This window comes from Biomphalaria glabrata, chromosome 5 (assembly GCF_947242115.1).
Source record: "Biomphalaria glabrata chromosome 5, xgBioGlab47.1, whole genome shotgun sequence".
In the NCBI taxonomy this organism is placed as follows: domain Eukaryota; kingdom Metazoa; phylum Mollusca; class Gastropoda; family Planorbidae; genus Biomphalaria; species Biomphalaria glabrata.
The window spans coordinates 46,639,824-46,657,771 of NC_074715.1; the positions used below are offsets into that span (position 1 = coordinate 46,639,824).

The 17,948-nt window shown below is 35.3% G+C and overlaps 1 protein-coding gene across 2 annotated transcripts in view; it reads left to right on the top strand.

The window, feature by feature from the left end:
• The first annotated feature begins 12,442 nt into the window (after positions 1-12,442).
• Positions 12,443-17,948, top strand: part of LOC106068101 (uncharacterized) — a 38,936-nt gene continuing 33,430 nt past the window's right edge. Inside the window, exon 1 of one of the 2 annotated variants that reach the window (XM_013227401.2) lies at positions 12,443-12,675. In XM_013227401.2, coding sequence (XP_013082855.2) covers positions 12,609-12,675 — 67 coding nt within the window. In that variant the 5' untranslated portion in view covers positions 12,443-12,608. The remainder of the gene's footprint in view (positions 12,676-17,948) is intronic. The other variant, XM_013227400.2, reaches the window with a different exon arrangement.

Below are 17,948 nucleotides of genomic sequence, written 5' to 3' on the forward strand. Positions count from 1 at the left end.
CGTTACTAAAAAGAAAGAGTATTTTTATTGCCGACACTATATTTGACCTTTAAAATTCAAAATTTAGTATTTCTTATGTAAATTAAAAATAAATGAAACCCTTTCCAACAGTAATCTACCTTTGAATGAATGACCTTTCGGTTTTTTATTTTCGTAGTACAACGACATAGAGAACTCTATAGGTCATTTAATAAGAAAGTTTTGCATTTTATTTGAAAATAAATCGTTTCTTTCAATGAAAATTCTAAATACTATCAAATATCTAAAATAATTTTTAAACTTATCATTATAAAATTGTTACAAGGAAAAAATAAGTATGTTTTGTAATTATTTTAATAAATTTTCTCTTTTCCAATATAGAACATTTGTCATAAAAACCAATTTTTTGTTTAATACGTTTTTTATTTAATTAACAATTTTTGAAAATTAAGATTGTCAAAACGGTATAGAAAACACAACTTTCTTCCTTTCACTCAACACTTACTTAGTAACTCTGTCTCGTAAACAACACTTTCCCCTTCTATTAATTATTATAACATGTTGGCTAGCCAACAATTTAGAGTTATTTCAGCCTAACCCAATGTTAGATAGACTAATACAAATAGCCATAAGAGTGCTGCAACAATCCATTCTCCCCTCTTTCCTCTTTAATAGTTTCATAAAACATAACATGCTAGAAACTCTAGAAGGATTTACTTCTAGCTTCACCATACACTGGAGGCCATTTCCATGATATAAATCTCATTGGAGAAAATGCATCTTAAGTACAAGGACTCACTTCTAAATTGAATATTGCAGCTAAATCAATACATATATTTAGTATTTAATTGAAAAGAAATTCAAAATTAAACTAATGCATGAAGATGTAATTGTTTCAGTATCAGCTAGTCATAATTTGGTTTTCAAAATTAGACGTAATTATTCTTAAGAGTGAAGTCAGGTTAATCTATCACAGCTTTCTCTAAGTGTCACTATTGAACAAACCTGCTTTCAATTGTATGAAGATGCAAAACATTGTGAAAATTCTTTGTGCAAGGCAAATTGAATTTTAAAAAAACTGGAGCAAATTGGCTTAAAAAATGATTTCATAGTTTCTAAAATAGCCTTCCTTTACATCAGTCAATGTATTTATTCTAGAGGAATGCGAGAAGTCATCCATAGCTACCTGGTTGATAAATAGAAGTTGGTGCTGGAAATCCTTCGTATAATATCATTAGCAAATTTATATTTTTTTCCCTTGTATTTCCCTAGTCACTTAACATTTAATTTGTTCATTTGATTGAGAATCTGTGAAAAATTCAGCAAATTCATTTTACTTATGGAAGAAAGATTTTCTTTTATTTTCCAGTTTCTCAATTTTCCCAAAGAGTACACTGAAAGTGAAGTAAATATCTATTTTCAGACCTGGCCACCTATAGTTTCATCTTCTGGGGCCCACCGTTAACGATGGTGTCATGTGGCCAGCACATCGACCAAGCGCCTTTACTTTCCTCAACTAAAGCTTACCTTAAAGGGAAGAACTCCGCCCTTAAAACAATATCCACCAATAATGTACAAGCTATTTTTCCTTATATCAAACAAAATAATTCATTACCAATAATTAATTGACAAAATAGGTATTTTTGTTTATTGATTCATGTTTTGTTAGGTACAATAAATAATTGTTTAAAGTAAAAACTTGATCGGAGAATGCGTGAGGGAGAAATAGCGTTAACAATTATTTAAAGGGAATATACCCAACACATTTAGCATTATCTCTGAATACTAAGTGTTAGTTACCCTTGTTGCTTTTAACCAATATAGTTAATTACCAGTAATTAATTATGTAAATGTATAAAACGTATGCTACATGGTAAATGGCTGTATTCGAGAGTTATTGTAAGTGGTATTTATCAAAGAACCTGATACTATCGTAGGTGGCCTCTATTAAAGAAACTGAAAACTATTGCTTTCTTATTTTGTAATTATTCTATTCGTATTTTTTAAAAAATAAATATTATAATAGCTTAAGGGAGACAACTCAAGGATATACAGATGTTTATTCAGCAGGAGGACACCATAAACACATAGTAACAATGTCTGCCTTGAGCACAGCCTCTTTATAAATTCTAGATTTGAGCAGAACTCCATTATCTCATGTCCACATTTCTTTCCAGTCCTGCTCCCAGCAATTTTGAGGAACAAAAGGTCGGTGCGAATCACAGAGGCAAGAAACTATTTAGTTTGTATATCCTATAATTTATCCGTAGCTTTTTTTTTTATTTTGGCGATAATTTTACTACTCTCCAACTTCTCACGTGATTAAAAAGACCAATCAGCATTAACCGGTTGGTCATTTGTAATCACATGAAGCTGCAGCCTTTTAAGCCTTTATCCAATTTCTTGTGTGTTTATCATCTTAATGCATACACTCTATGCGCTTTCTTTTTCCTCGTCTGTTTGTGTCAGTCTTGATGAGTTTAATGTCATGACCTACATAAGTGTAACTTTAGAAGAGGGCGACATGCAGAGACCATATAACGGATGTACACATTTTAAGTTATATATATTGTTATATACAAGTATACATATATATATATATATATGTTAGGTTAACGTAATTTCTATTTGCACAATGCACAGACTAGTATTCTTATCATAGTGATACAGATACAGACAAAGATAATCCAAGTTGTCCTTTCATGATTTTTGTACTATTTTTTTTCTTTTGTTTATTTTTCTTTCTAAACGCAAGCAAAAATTTAAAAAAAAATTGATAGACAGTGATCTACTTTCCTTACAAAGTGACTGATGGTAACACGCAGACGTCAGTAAACTTAAAATCTAAGATACTCGTGCCTTGACCTCTTTTATTTTTGGGCAAAGGGGGGGGGGTAGACGATTAAGCATGTACATTTCTGGAGATGTGAAATTGTGTATTTTAATTCTTTTTTACATTTCCAGCTTTTGATAGCCTTATTTAACAGCAGAGATTGACAAAGGAAATACAATTTAGGATTTCTTTTGTGGTAGAGGATCAGATTACTATATAATTAAATTATGCAAATATTAAAAAAAAAAAAAGATGTTAATAAATACTTTTAATATCGAACAAATTGTAAGTTTTGTAAATTTGCGGAAATCAATATAAAAATATGATTCGTAATTAGAACTAGAAAAAATAAAGATTGTATCCTTTAAATGAAGTTCTATTTCCCTTAAAAGTAAAAAAAAAATGACAAAACTATTAGTTACGACTAGTATGGACAATGTATAAGGGATGGGTTAAAAATAAATAAAAGCCTTTTATCCTGCGGATTGAAACGGACTGAATGGTTCTCATGATGTGGTATGCAGCCTGAAAAGTATCAGTTCAATCTTGTTCAACAGCATTGTCGGACTTGATCATCATTGGCCTCCTTCAGTCGTAGAACGACTATGGTTCATCTCAGAGCACACTTCCTCATGTGGCTGTGGAGCCCTATTTTGGAGAGACACTCCCGTCCACAGATAGCGCAGGTTAAGGTGGCTTTTGCTTCGGTGGTAGAGGAGCTGGCCATTTTTCGGATTGTGCGTTTTTCTTCCTGAGCTGAGACCCATGTACTTTCACTGTCTTGGTCATTGTCTATCTCCATCTGTTGTGGTCTAGAGCTATGTCTTCTCAATTATCAGTATTGATGTTCACTGATTTGAGGTCACGTTTTATTACATCTGTGTAACGGAGGTGGGGGCGACCAGTTTTTCTTGTGCCAGTCGCGAGTTGACCATAGAGGATGACTTTCGGGATGCGCTTGTCCTCCATCCGGCGAACATGACCAAGCCAGCGCAAACGGCGTTGTCTGAGGGCTGTAAAGATGCTGGGAATACCTGATCGCGCAAGGATCTCAGTATTGCACACTTTTTCTTTCCATGTGACATTCAAGATTCTACGGAGACATCTCAAATGGAATGAGTTCAGTTTTCTCTCTTGCTTTGCGTAGGTGGTCCATGATTCACTGCCATACAGCAGTGTACTCATAACGCATGCCTTGTAGACTTCCATTTTGGTCACCGGACTTGATAGGACATCTGATAATCATGAACACCATTTTAGTCTCAGCAGTCTTTTTTTTCCTTTCCGCGGTTGAGCTAAGGAATGGGGAGTGACATTTTTTTGTTAAGAAACGAAAAATTAAGAAGTTGTAAGTGGGATACTTAAGTAAGTCAAGGTCAAAGACCGTATGTTTCTTGCTTAATGTCCAGTAGAAATGTAAAACTGATCAGTGTGTGTGTGTTTTTAAAAAGTTTTTTTTTCTTAGCATTTTTTTTTAAAGTGGGAAGGGGGTAAAAACAAGGACAAATTGACCTTGACAAATTGACCTTGACATATTGTCAATATAAAAACTTTTATTTTTTTTACTTTATCACTACGTGAAAAGAGGTCAGTTTCTATTAAGATCTTCGCGATAAACTAAGATCAGCTTGACCACCTAGATTTGAGATAAACGTCTGTTATAAGCCTGAGCACTTCATCAACTAGTAATGGAGAAAAGCGGTAAGCGTTCTGTAAATAGAATTGTAAACATAATTAAAATATCTGTTGGATGTGGCATTCGTAAAGGGGATGGGGGGAATGTTTTGCAAAAAAAAAATAATATTAAGGTCACACTGAAGACACAATCATTGTCACTCTGAAGAAATAACTAATGTCACACTGAAAAGACAATTAATGTCACGCTGAAGACACAATTAATGTCACACTGAAGGCACAACTGCGTGTCATGCTCCAGACACCAGAAGACTGTATACAACAAAGCTAGTATAAAGGGGAAAAATGCACATTTACAGCCATATGCTAAAACAGAATGAAAATTATTTCCTTTTAAGTTTCTCAATCAAACAAAATTCATTAATTACTACTAATTAATTGGTTAATCATGTAATTCATTTATGCAATACTAGAGACAATGTATAATGGTGCAATGTTTTAACTTGATCCGAGATTGGAAGGGGTGCAAATAACGCAAAATAATATTTGTGACAGACAGACGGAAAGAGTTGATATAAACGTTGTTAAAAAAAAAAAAGCAAAATAAAAAAAAAACTTTTTTGAAACAAATCTTATTTAAGGGAAAGAAGTCCGCACTTAAAACTATACCTCCCGAGTGTACGGAAGTGATTTCCCTTTTTCGATAAAATACTTAATAATTTAATTGATTCATGTTTTGATAGGTACAAAAAAAATTTAATTAATTAAATTAAAAATTTCAACTTGATCCGGTGTGGGAGAAATAAAGTGTACAATAACTGTATCCGACAATGAGTAGATATAAGCTTTGTAAAAATAGACTCATGATATAGATAGATAGATAGATAGATAGATAGAGAGAGAGAGAGAGAGAGAGAGAGAGAAATACACACATACACATTTGTGCTTAACAATAAGCGAGTTGCCTCCATTGCTGAGAGAGAATGAAAAGCATTTTTTCATACAGATCGAGACCTAGATCTAGGTGACCTTCTACTGCTGCTAGGGTTAAGTGAGTTTTTCTGCTTGAATCCACTGCGCACTTTAATTTAGATCCGGTTTTATTATCTGCGATATCACAAGTCTTGGCTTTTATGTTTTGCATTAAAAATAGTTACACTTGACTATTTACATCTCTTTCAATTGTCCGTCTGTCGTTATGTCTGTACGTCTGTCTCTCTCTCTCTCTCTCTCACTGCCTCACAATCTCTCTGCCTCTCTCTGTCGTCTCTCTCTCTGTTTCTCTCTGTCTCTCTATTTCCATATCTCTCTGCCTTTCTCTCTGTCTTTCATTTCGTATTCACCTCTACCCCTCTGTCTTTCCCTCTATCTCTTTGTCTCTCTATATATATCCTTTTGTCTCTCTATTTCTTAATCTCTCTGCTTCACTATCTCTCTGCCTTTGTCTGTCTTTCCTTCCATCTCTGTCTCTACTTCTCAGTCTATCACTCTGACTCTCTATCTCTGTCTTACTACCTCCGTGTCATTTTCTAACTCTGTTTGAATACGCTGTCAGCGTGAGTCCGACAAACAACGTGGCTCACATGCAAGAAGGACATTGTCAGACCTGTTCAAAACTTATTCAGATTAGTTTACCCTTTGAACTCTTAGACTGACGTTTGATCTTCTCGATTCTTAATTTCATACCCCGCCCGCTGCCACCCCTCGTCGTCCTGCGGGAGGTTCGGACTAGGAAGTAGATTATCTTCAACTCTGAAGGAACATCGGAAACATTTAAAACAAACATACAACTCGATATAAGAATGATACATTAACAATTTAAAATGTACATTTTATAACTTCATTTCCTTTCTTTCTTTTTTATTCTTTACATTTTGTTCAACCTATGAAGAGTTTGTCAGCTGATAAGTGAAATGTAAGAAAGAAAGCATATTTTATCTTAAAATAGACCATGAATAGTCGTTTAAGCTTTTTTTTGGGTACAATGCAGTCGAGGACAAAATCAGGTTTTCAATATTTTAGTTCATGATATTTATTTTCAGAGACAGACAAACAGTCAAACTTACCTTCCCCTTTGAGCAACGCTAAATACAACTATAAGTAACACAGGCATATTTAGATGTATTGAATTCCTTTGACTTCAATCTTTTACGTATTTGGTCTCTGAAATTTGTGGTCATTGTCGATGTCTTGTATGGCAACTAGTGTTTTAAAACATTACAAACTGGAGATATTTGGATGATCGAATTCAAGATTTATTAATCTTCACAAGTTTTACTTCAAAATTTAAAACAAGTTCATATTGTTTTCTTGACGGTAAGTCCAGATATTCGTGTATGCTGTCCTTGTCACAACGCTAATATTAACTCGCTTTGGATATTTCTTATTTCTTGTATGTTTGGATTTTGCAAACAGGTTTCTCGACCTCTTCTACTCATCATTTGTCATCAAATTTGGCATACAAGCTAATGCTTAAAGACAACACATGAAACAATACAAAAAAAAAGTCAAACGATTAATGAATCAATTAGTCGTAATTAATTAATTTTATCTTTATTTATGAAGTTATAAAGAATATGTACTAGGCTTAGGGGCAATAAGTCGTGGCTGATATGTAAACAATACCAATACATACCTGTGTCACCGTGTGAATTCTGGGCGAATGGTAAGATCTAAGTGTGACAACATACGTTTCATCTTTGGGTCAGAAGTATTAATTAACATTTTCACAAATGATTTTTCATTATACAAAAATACTATTCAATAGTTTAACCATATATACATCAGTGGTCAAATTGATTGTAAAAGTTTAAGACTAAAAAGGCGAATTAAAATAAAACACATTGCCCAAAGTAGCACTTATAATGCAACGTAACAAATAATAGATAGAAAATAATTTGGCGATAAAAAAAATCAAAGCGTTGGACGTGTTTAGTCTGATTTAAAGTGAATTTCACACCCAACTTTTTGATCTTTCACTACCAAAATTATTTTCTACCTCCTTAGTTCGTATTAATAATTTTATTTTGAGCTATTTATTATTTTCTGTTATATTTTAACGCGATAAAAGCTAAACTCTCTCTTTTTTTTTTAAACAGGAAAACGTTACATTAAAAGAACTAAAGAGTCAATGTATAGATCTCCGAGCGTAACAAAAGTAAGTTAAACTATGACTCATTTTTTTTTACTCTCATGTGCTCTCTCTCTCCTCAACTCTCTCTTTCTCTCCATTTCTCGCTCTTTATCTCCACTTCTTTCTCTCATGTCCTCCCTTTCTATCATATCCTCTCTTTTTCCCCTCCACTCGCCCTCTCTCTCTAAACTTCTCTATTACTTTTCTCCTAAACTTCAATCCATCTCTCTATAACCACCGCCTCTGTGCCTTTCTCTACACTACTTTGTCTCTCTCTCTCTACACTACTTTGTCTCTTTATTCCCTCCTTTCTCTCTCCTTTCATCTCTTTCTCTTTATTCCCCTCCTTTCTCTCTCCTTTCATCTCTTTTTCTTTATTCCCCTCCTTTCTCTCTCCTTTCATCTCTTTCTCTTTATTCCCCTCCTTTCTCTCTCCTTTCATCTCTTTCTCTTTATTACCCTCCGTTCTCTCTCCTTTCATCTCTTTTTCTTTATTCCCCTCCTTTCTCTCTCCTTTCATCTCTTTCTCTTTATTCCCCTCCTTTCTCTCTCATTTCATCTCTTTTTCTTTATCCCCCTCCTTTCTCACTCCTTTCATCTCTTTCTCTTTATTCCCCTCCTTTCTCTCTCCTTTCATCTCTTTCTCTATATTCCCCTCCGTTCTCTCTCCTTTCATCTCTTTCTCTTTATTACCCTCCTTTCTCTCTCCTTTCATCTCTTTCTCTTTATTACCCTCCTTTCTCTCTCCTTTCATCTCTTTTTCTTTATTACCCTCCTTTCTCTTTATTCCCTGTCCTCTCTATCACTTGCTGTCCCCCCTTCCTTCTCTTTCCCCTTGTTGAAACTCACTCTCTTCAGGTGATGTACTGCCAGTTACTCCACTATTGAATTACCAGTTTGAAACCAGGACAAAACAAAACACTACAGACTGTTTGCTGTTCTTCTGACACAATTTCCAAACATCCACTGTACTATTTCTTATCTTTCAACATGCAGATAGCAGCTTTTCTGTTCTCAGCTCTCAGTTCCTTGAACTAGTCAGGATCCAGGAAGATTTTGAGGTTCTAGTTTTTTTCACTTAACCACACTCTTTACTCAGGAGTGCGGCTCATACTTTTGCTACTTACCGCCCCCTTAGCGAACAAAATTGCCTTTCGCACTGCTCCCTTTTTAGCCTTGAGAGTTCTTAGAATGTAATAAAAACAAGAAAAATATTTGAAAAAATACTTTTTTTTTTCAAAAAGACAATGTCTCTTATAATACAACTTATAGAGATTACTTTGCTCTTAATAAGTAATGAATTTTATATTTAATTAAAAAAAGGAACATTTTCATCCCCCCCCCTCCTCTCGAAGGTAGGGGTTGAATTGTAAAGAAAAGAAACTTTAAGACATAATTACAACAAAACTTTCTTTACAGAATACATTTACAACATGTTTGGAATTCAGATTGACATACTAAATGTCAGTTCAACTTTACTTTTCGTTTTGGTTTTCGTAACTAGTGTTTCATATAGGCCTATATATATATATATGTATATAATTTGTACGATTCCTCTTTTCAGCTTGCAATTTCATCGGCACAACCTGGGCTGAAATTAATTACTAGCTGTTTGGCCACGCTGAAAAAACAACTCTAATTTGACCGTTATATTTTTTTGTAAAGTATAAAAGAAATTTAATACGATTTGGCTACAGGACTAGACAGTCTTCATCTTGAAAACACTACGCTTTAGGTACTTCCGCATCAGTGGCGTAGCTAGGATGGGGGGAGGAGGGGGGATAATTTGAAAATGAGTGTTTTTTACATTAAATATAAGGTATTACGCAAAATGCAGGGGCCCCTAAAGAGGTCAAGCCCCCCAGGGCCCCCAAACGATGAATAATTTCTAGTTACCCTCATGTTCCGCATGTAGGTCATATTTATTAACAATTGAATTAACTTATAGCTCGTTGCCACGTCGTAAATACCTGTGACGTGGCAACAAGCTATTGGTCTAAACAGCCCTCAGGTTGTGACGTTGTAGATCAGTGTTGAGGCCTTCCATAACAAATGGTCTCGCTAGAAAGCCTTCATTCTTATATTAAGAAGAGCGCGTTTCTGAAAGGTGTAAGCCAAAGGGGCTGGGGCGGGCCAATACTACTGTCAAATTAAGTCTAATATAGATGGCAGCACTAGCCAATATATTATTTGTTTGTCTCGCAAAAGTCGTCCATGTTGCGACATTCGGAAGAAATTCGACCAATATTCGACATAAGAAAGCTGAATCTCGTTAGCGAATTGTGAGTCCATATTGCCGAGAGCATATATATTCCAATGCAATTTTCAAAACAATGACAATAATTTTACTTGGTTGATATTTAACGTGGATTAATAACTATTCTTAATTATAATATTTTAATTTTCAAAACATTGGAAATAATTTTATTTTACTTGGTTTTTATTTTAAGATCATTTTTTTTTAACAATTATGGATTTATAACTACAATAAAAATATTTTTTACTTTTGAAAAGTAAATCTTCTTGAAGTTTTTTTTCTGTCAATACGTTGCCGCTCACCCCCGCCCCCCCCCCCCTTGTGACTGGACTTTAGACCTACAGTTTAAGATTCGTTGCTTTACTGTAACCCAAAAACAGCATAACACACTAATATGATTAGACTCTTTTTTTTTTTTACACAAAAAAATATATATAAACGTTTTGTTATATAGTTGTCAAAATGGCCACACATAACTCCATTAATACTTTACTGTATAAGTGAAAATAAAAGTATTAAGTTTTTTTTAAATTTAAACGCAAAAATATCTTTTACTTGTTTTTTTTTTTAATTTGCTCAAAGTACACTCTCATATATTTCTACAATTTAATTCATTTATAAGCTACTTTTGAACAAACTCAAATAGTTATAAATACACAGAAGTTCATGTCGGTCGTTGGAACTCATTTCTAAGAAACAGCTCACTCTCCAAGAAAATACATTTTAATCCGCTGGGTTATTGGCTGACTTACAGTTTAACAGAGCCGTTTGCTTATGCAAACTAGAGATAGGAATTAAAACCCAACTTTTAAAGTTCGGGTTCGGTTCGGTTAGATTTAAGTTCGGTTCGGTTCGAGGACGAGTACAATTCGGGTCCTGTTCGGTTCGGTCAGATGTAAAGTTCGGGTTTGGGTTCGGTTCGATGTTATGAAATTAGATAATAGCAAAACTAGGTATGCCTACGTGCAATAATGTTCAATTCAATTTATTAGATTAAACAGTAATGACCAGCCTTACTTGGCCTGCAAGCCATTTTAAATTCCGAGACTCGTGTCGCGCCAAATAAAAGAAAAAAATACTAAAAACATTAAATAAAAAATAAAGCACTTTTATTAGAAACCCTTGCATATAATACTTACATTAATTCATGGGATGTAGGAAGTTTATCCGAATCCAACTTCTGAAAATTCCACTGCATTGATGAGACACCATGTCGAAGCACTAAAATACGCCACATTAGTTTCGACCCTTCTCCGCCTGCTAATGACAAGATGGAATTTCTTTTATAGTGCTCTTATGCCATCTTTTACATGCGAAATCAATTTGTTTTTTTTTTTAAGCTTGTTGAGTTTATTTAGTTATGATGTGATGTCACTTAAAAAGTTAAATCCCACAACCTGGAGGGAGGGTAGTTGAGGTACTTGCTCCATTTCAGTCATAACATTTCAGTTTCATGTCTCATATTACAAAAAAAAAAAAGGTTTTAGAACCTTTCCTCTGCTTAACCAGCTCTCTTCACTGTCAAATAAAACGTTTTCATTTTCAGACTCTATTTCTGTCAGAAAATTCTTAGAAGTTTAGTGATTCAACACTTGAAATTCTATTAAATATACAGTGCTAAACAAATCATCCCATAGTTCTGATTCAACCCCTTGCCGCAGAGGTTCCGTTTGACTTAAACAATTTTCTAATAACTCTTGCTGCCAGTCCGCTATGACATCCAGCCATACTTCTGGTATCAGTAGTCACTCCTACTAATTTCTAACAAATAAGAGAAACATCTTCCATGATGTCTGAAACTTCTATAAACAGGTCTTTACCAGTGGTGCTGTGCACGCTCCTCATAGCAGCTCTCACTTCTGTAATTTTAAAATCGCTCTTCGTACCTCGAATAAGTAGCAAGAGCTGAGTTTTATCAGATATTTCGGCAGTAATAGTAAACATTTCAAACATTTAGACAACCCCAAAATGATGCAGGAAAGATGCACGCACAAGATGAACAGGACACGGCTCAAGACAGCTGCAGCATTTTCCAAGAATAAAAAAAAAACGTCCAATCATCTTGCTGAAAACTAGGTTGTTTTTGTTTTTTTTTACAAGAATACTGCAAAATTCAGCTCGGTTACGATAAATGACTATTCGTTCGGTTCGGTTCGTACAGATAAGTTTTAAAATTCGGATTAAAGTTAGTTTAAAGTTAGAGCCTTTGATAGAAAACAAATAGCCAGACTTGTGCCCTATGTTGTGTTATAAATAAATTGCGTTAGTTTCACTTTATGGCGTCTATTTATTTATGTTTCTGTTTCATTTGGGGCTACCAAATTCACTTCTCCTAGGACCTCCAATGAGCTAAAGCCTACCTTAGATAATTGTAACACTTATTGTCAAACAAAAATAGAGCTTGTCTGAACTCATTATTTATGTATTTCGGGGAAATGTGGGGGCTAAATGTAAATATAAACTTGTATGTAAATATCGGCCTGTTTTTTTCTTTGCTATTAGTAGAAAATCATTTGTAAAGACGTTTGTTTTGAGGTAACTCACACCTATCTCTCTCCCTTTCTTTCTGGTTCCGCCTGCTTGTGCGTCCACATCGCTAGCTTGTACAACGTGGGGAAAAAAAAGATTACGTCTGCCGTCGAGACACAGCTAAAATGTTTGTTAGCTTCGCTCAAGGACCTGCAGTGTGCACTACACAGTGTAGCCAGGAGTCGTGTGTTTTGACAAAGATTTCAACATGAGCTAGTCTACATGTTTACAATTCAAGGGCAATGTGGATACTGTGCTGGTTCGCCTTATTCCTCATGTTCGCGGATTGTTTTTTCTTAAATTATGAAGGTAAGTGCCTTTTTAAAAAAAAAATTAAAAAAAAACACTGTTTGTATGTGTGTGTAAGTTCAAGTGTGTGAGTGTGTTTGTGCATGACTATTTGTGTTTGCGTTAAAAAAAAACACATTATAGACCCTAGATCTAATGTGAAATAACAGCGAAAGATTTTATAATAATGCCCTCTACCCCTTTTCAAAAGGGCATATAGGCCTATCCTATCCACCAATAGTTTCAATAACCGGGCCTTACGCAGTAACTAGATCTATGTTCATATTAATATAAAATACAAATCTTTAGTCTACGTGTAAGAGAAAAAGTGAATATTACTGGTCAGTGGCGTCACTAGTGAGGGTGTCACCCGGTGAGGACCGCACCCCCCCCCTACTGATGCCACTGTTGTGACCAATACATATGTCACGCTTAGTTGAAATTCTTAAAAGTTTTGTTTGAAGGCTCATCGAGTACAAAGTCTTTGTGGATTCACATACACGTAAATAGTGTAGAGTAGTAGAGACCATAATGTCCACAAATGAAACGAACGAATTAAATCATTTAACAAACATTTTTAATATATTTAATATAATGATATTTTATTCTCTATAACAGTACATTTTACTAAGCACTTAATAAAGTAAAAAACTAAAAACTCTCCCCTCCTCCTCTCTCTCTCTTACTTTCTCTCTTTTGCTCCCTCTCTCTCTTTTTCTCTATTTTTCTCTCTCACTTCTTTCTCTCTCTTTTTTTCTCTCTCTCTCTTCCTCTAACTCTCTTTCTCTCTCTCTTTCTCTCTATTTCTCTATGTCTCTCTTTTTCTCTCCCTCTTTTTCTTTCTCTCTATTTCTCTCACTTTCTCTCTCTCCCTCTTTTTCTCTCTTTTTCTTTCTCTTTCTCTCTTTCTCTCTCTCTTTCTCTTTCTCTCTTTCTCTTTCTCTCTTTCTCTCTCTCTTTCTTTCTCTTTCTCCCTCTCTTTCTCTTTCTCTCTCTCTTTCTCTCTCTCTTTCTTTCTCTTTCTCTCTTTCTCCCTCTCTTTCTCTCTTTCTCTTTCTCTCTTTCTTTTTTTCTCTCTCTCTCTTTCTCTCTCTCTCTTTTGTGACAGGCCTTGTTCTTATAGTTGTATTATGGCTGTCAGATTACTCAGAAGATGTTTGAGTTTCTTGCATGAGCTTAGGCTTGTTAGATGCGTTTAAACTACTACAGAACAAAATCTACACATTAACAGGTTGAAAAGACTTAAGTCCAGGCCGTTAGATACTTGAATGAAGTTAAATACATAAAGACCTACAGTCGAGCCTCTGTTCCTAATTTGATGTTCTCACCTTGAAGACCTAACACCAACTGAATACCGACATAAACAAGCTAAACCTCAACTATCCGTGACGCCACTAGATGTCGTGTTCAGAGTCCGTTAACTATGGTGCGTCGTTATACTAAGTGCCTAACCCTAACCCTATATCGACATATATCGGTTTATAGCAATATTCGAATACCGCTATTATTAAGTTGTTCTTAAATACCTTATTTGAATGTTTGAAACATAAACAAGCTCTAAAAGTATATTAGTTAACACTTCAATTGTAAATATATATTAATTTGTATGGTATAAACGTTTCATCTTTTTTACACATCTCTTTCAAACTTTGTTTTCTATTGATCATGACACTTTTCTGAAAATGCCCATGCGACTTCAGCGACTATGACTAGGACTACCTGACTATGTCTGTCTTATCTGTTAATTTAAATGTAACAAGAGTCTCTGAAGTGCTGACAGTTAGAGGGCTCTCAGCTTGTTGACCTGTTGATAAACACACAATACATCTCATAAACTAAACGTAACTATTTTGATAGAGCTCTTCAAAAAAAAAAAAAAAAAAAAAAGAATTAGTATTGATATTTGCTTTTCGTCATGAAGTTCGTCTGTAGCTGAGACCAGGCATTACTGGACATCGCTATTGCTGTTATTATCATGTTTATAGTTTCAATGTTTTAGTACACTTTAAAGTTTAAAGAATAGAATAGATACGTTTATTGGTTTGGCAGGTCTCTTAAGTAGTTTATATAAATTACACCACCGTGGACAATGGTTATGACTGCGCTAGTTGTGGCAAAATATGTAGGTCACAACTGGGGCTGCGTAGCCACGGACTATACTGCATTGCTCATTATTCTTCGGACTTGAAGACAGGCCTTAATATTATATAAATGACATTAGTTCAGAAATAGAAATAACTTTAACATGACCCACGTAATCTAATAAAGAATTGTTTACAGTTTCAACTTGATCCGAGAATGGATGTGGGAGAAATAACCTGTTCCATTATCGAAGGGGACAAAATGCTACATAATTAGCCATATTTTTAAAGACTGGAGGATTAATTTCCAGTAATTAATTGACTAAATGTTTTTTTTAATAATGCATGCCTTGTCTATCCCTATGAATAATTGTGCAAAGTTTCAACTTGATCCGACCATGGGTGTGTGAAAAATAATGTGTACAAAATGTTTACCAGACAGACCGAGGGAATTAATATATGCATTGTAAAAACACTCGGAAGCCTCTTATATCAAACATCTGAGGCCAGCTCTTATTAACCTTTACAATAATAACAAGAAGATTATACTTTAATAAGACACAATAGAAGAAAATGGAAAGGCCTTCGTGCTAACCAAATCTGAGAGAACGAGCAAGCAATTTTAAAACCCCTCTATCCTGAAGAGAGAATGAAAATAATAGACAACAGACTAATTTTCACCAAACACTCTAGTAAAATCATGCTTATTATCCCGGGCATGCTATGCCTCATAGTGGCGCCCGGGTGGAAACGATCGTAGGAGGAAACGATTAGGCTAAAGGGTAGCAAAACAAGACTCCATTGGGGGTGCCTAAAGGGGTGCGAGAGCATCCTCATTGCACTGTGCGGAGTTGTAAAAAAGCTTCCACAACCTTGTCACAAGCCGTTACATAAATGGCGTGCCCTGCACGGTTAGCCTAGTATAGAAAAGGAAAATGGCAGGGGTCCCTGTGCACGCGGTCTCTGGCCGCGAGTCTGACACCTCGCCAGACAGAACAGTGTACACTGTTCTCATTCAGGCTGGTGAAAGGGAGCTCTTGTTCACTTTTGCTGGCTTAGAGTTCCAAGAGCCGAAGGCTCAACTCTACCTGACAGTTTCAAGAAGAAGAAGAAGAAGAATGCTTATTACAAGATATAAGTGACAATGATAAAAGCGTAGACTAGTTTAAAGTTCAAAATATACAAATAATTGCATGAAGTACATGTATAATCGTCCAAAGTGACCTTCTCCTTGTTCTAATAGCACTCGGAAATTCTTTATTTAAAAATAAAATAGCATAAAAAATCCACATTTCGTAGAAAAAAGTACAACTCTGAAGAAAACAATGAACTGTGAACTTTTGAAAGAGGAGCTATTAAATGTGATCTGGTGCTACCAGTCCTCGTTACTAGAGTCTTGAGAATCACGCAGAGTTACGTTTCCTTGGTCAGGCCTTTAAATTGCTTATCTTGGTTATCTCAAGCATTAACTCTTCAACATGAAATCAGTATATATTTATAAATGTTATCTTCTGTTGATGTGCAGGACTTCAAATGGAAAGGGAATGTAAGGTTTGGCCCTCTGCTACTCAATATGCTGCGTTGGAGATGTGGCGTCAAACCTGAAATTTATCTTTATTTTATTTAAGACTGGAAAACCTTTTTTTTATATAAGGACCGAATGTCTCTTAATCTCTTCTTTTGTGATGCGGACTCTGAATGTGAAACCTAGGATCTTTCTGTAGCATCTCAATTCCATTGCTAGGATCTTTCTGTAGCATCTCAATTCCATTGCTAGGATCTTTCTGTAGCATCTCAATTCCATTGCTAGGATCTTTCTGTAGCATCTCAATTCCATTGCTAGGATCTTTCTGTAGCATCTCAATTCCATTGCTAGGATCTTTCTGTAGCATCTCAATTCCATTGCTAGGATCTTTCTGTAGCATCTCAATTCCATTGCTAGGATCTTTCTGTAGCATCTCAATTCCATTGCTAGGATCTTTCTGTAGCATCTCAATTCCATTGCTAGGATCTTTCTGTAGCATCTCAATTCCATTGCTAGGATCTTTCTGTAGCAGCTCAATTCCATTGCTAGGATCTTTCTGTAGCATCTCAATTCCATTGCTAGGATCTTTCTGTAGCATCTCAATTCCATTGCTAGGATCTTTCTGTAGCATCTCAATTCCATTGCTAGGATCTTTCTGTAGCATCTCAATTCCATTGCTAGGATCTTTCTGTAGCATCTCAATTCCATTGCTAGGATCTTTCTGTAGCATCTCAATTCCATTGCTAGGATCTTTCTGTAGCATCTCAATTCCATTGCTAGGATCTTTCTGTAGCATCTCAATTCCATTGCTAGGATCTTTCTGTAGCATCTCAATTCCATTGCTAGGATCTTTCTGTAGCATCTCAATTCCATTGCTAGGATCTTTCTGTAGCATCTCAATTCCATTGCTAGGATCTTTCTGTAGCATCTCAATTCTATTGCTAGGATCTTTCTGTAGCATCTCAATTCCATTGCTAGGATCTTTCTGTAGCATCTCAATTCCATTGCTAGGATCTTTCTGTAGCATCTCAATTCCATTGCTAGGATCATTCTGTAGCATCTCAATTCCATTGCTAGGATCTTCCTGCAGAGCTAGAGAGATTTTATTGACATCTCCAAATAATTAAATATAAAAAAAAAAAACAACAACAGTTTAAGAAAAACGTATGGATGTTGTCAGGTGTGATTTGCACACCTTGCAAACAAAAAAATGCGGAAACAGAGGGGAGGGGGGCATGTCAATATCGTGGTCTTCGGTATGACTCTAATGTATTATAGTTTGCAATATGGATTCAGGTAATAGTCAAAACCTTGTTATAACTTTTTTTTTGGGGGGGGGGGGGGCGAGAATGTATTATATAGTAAAAATCTTTCTTTTTTTTTAAAAAGAAAGTTATCAGACGTTTATAATGGCCGCGCAAAAACAAAAAATACTATTGGGTACTGTTGTTCGTGTAGGTATATCTGCATGCTTTAATTCAAAGAATAATTTAAAAAATGTAAAGTACCCCTTTCAGATCTTTAGATCTATAGGGCTTTAATGTTAAGATCATCGGTGGCTGAGTGGTTAAGCGCTTGGCTTCCGAACCTGTGGTCCTGGGTTCGAATCTCGGTGAAGGCTGATTTTGAATTCCGGGATTTTTAGGGCGCCCATGAGTCCATCCAACTGTAATGGGTGCCTGATTTTA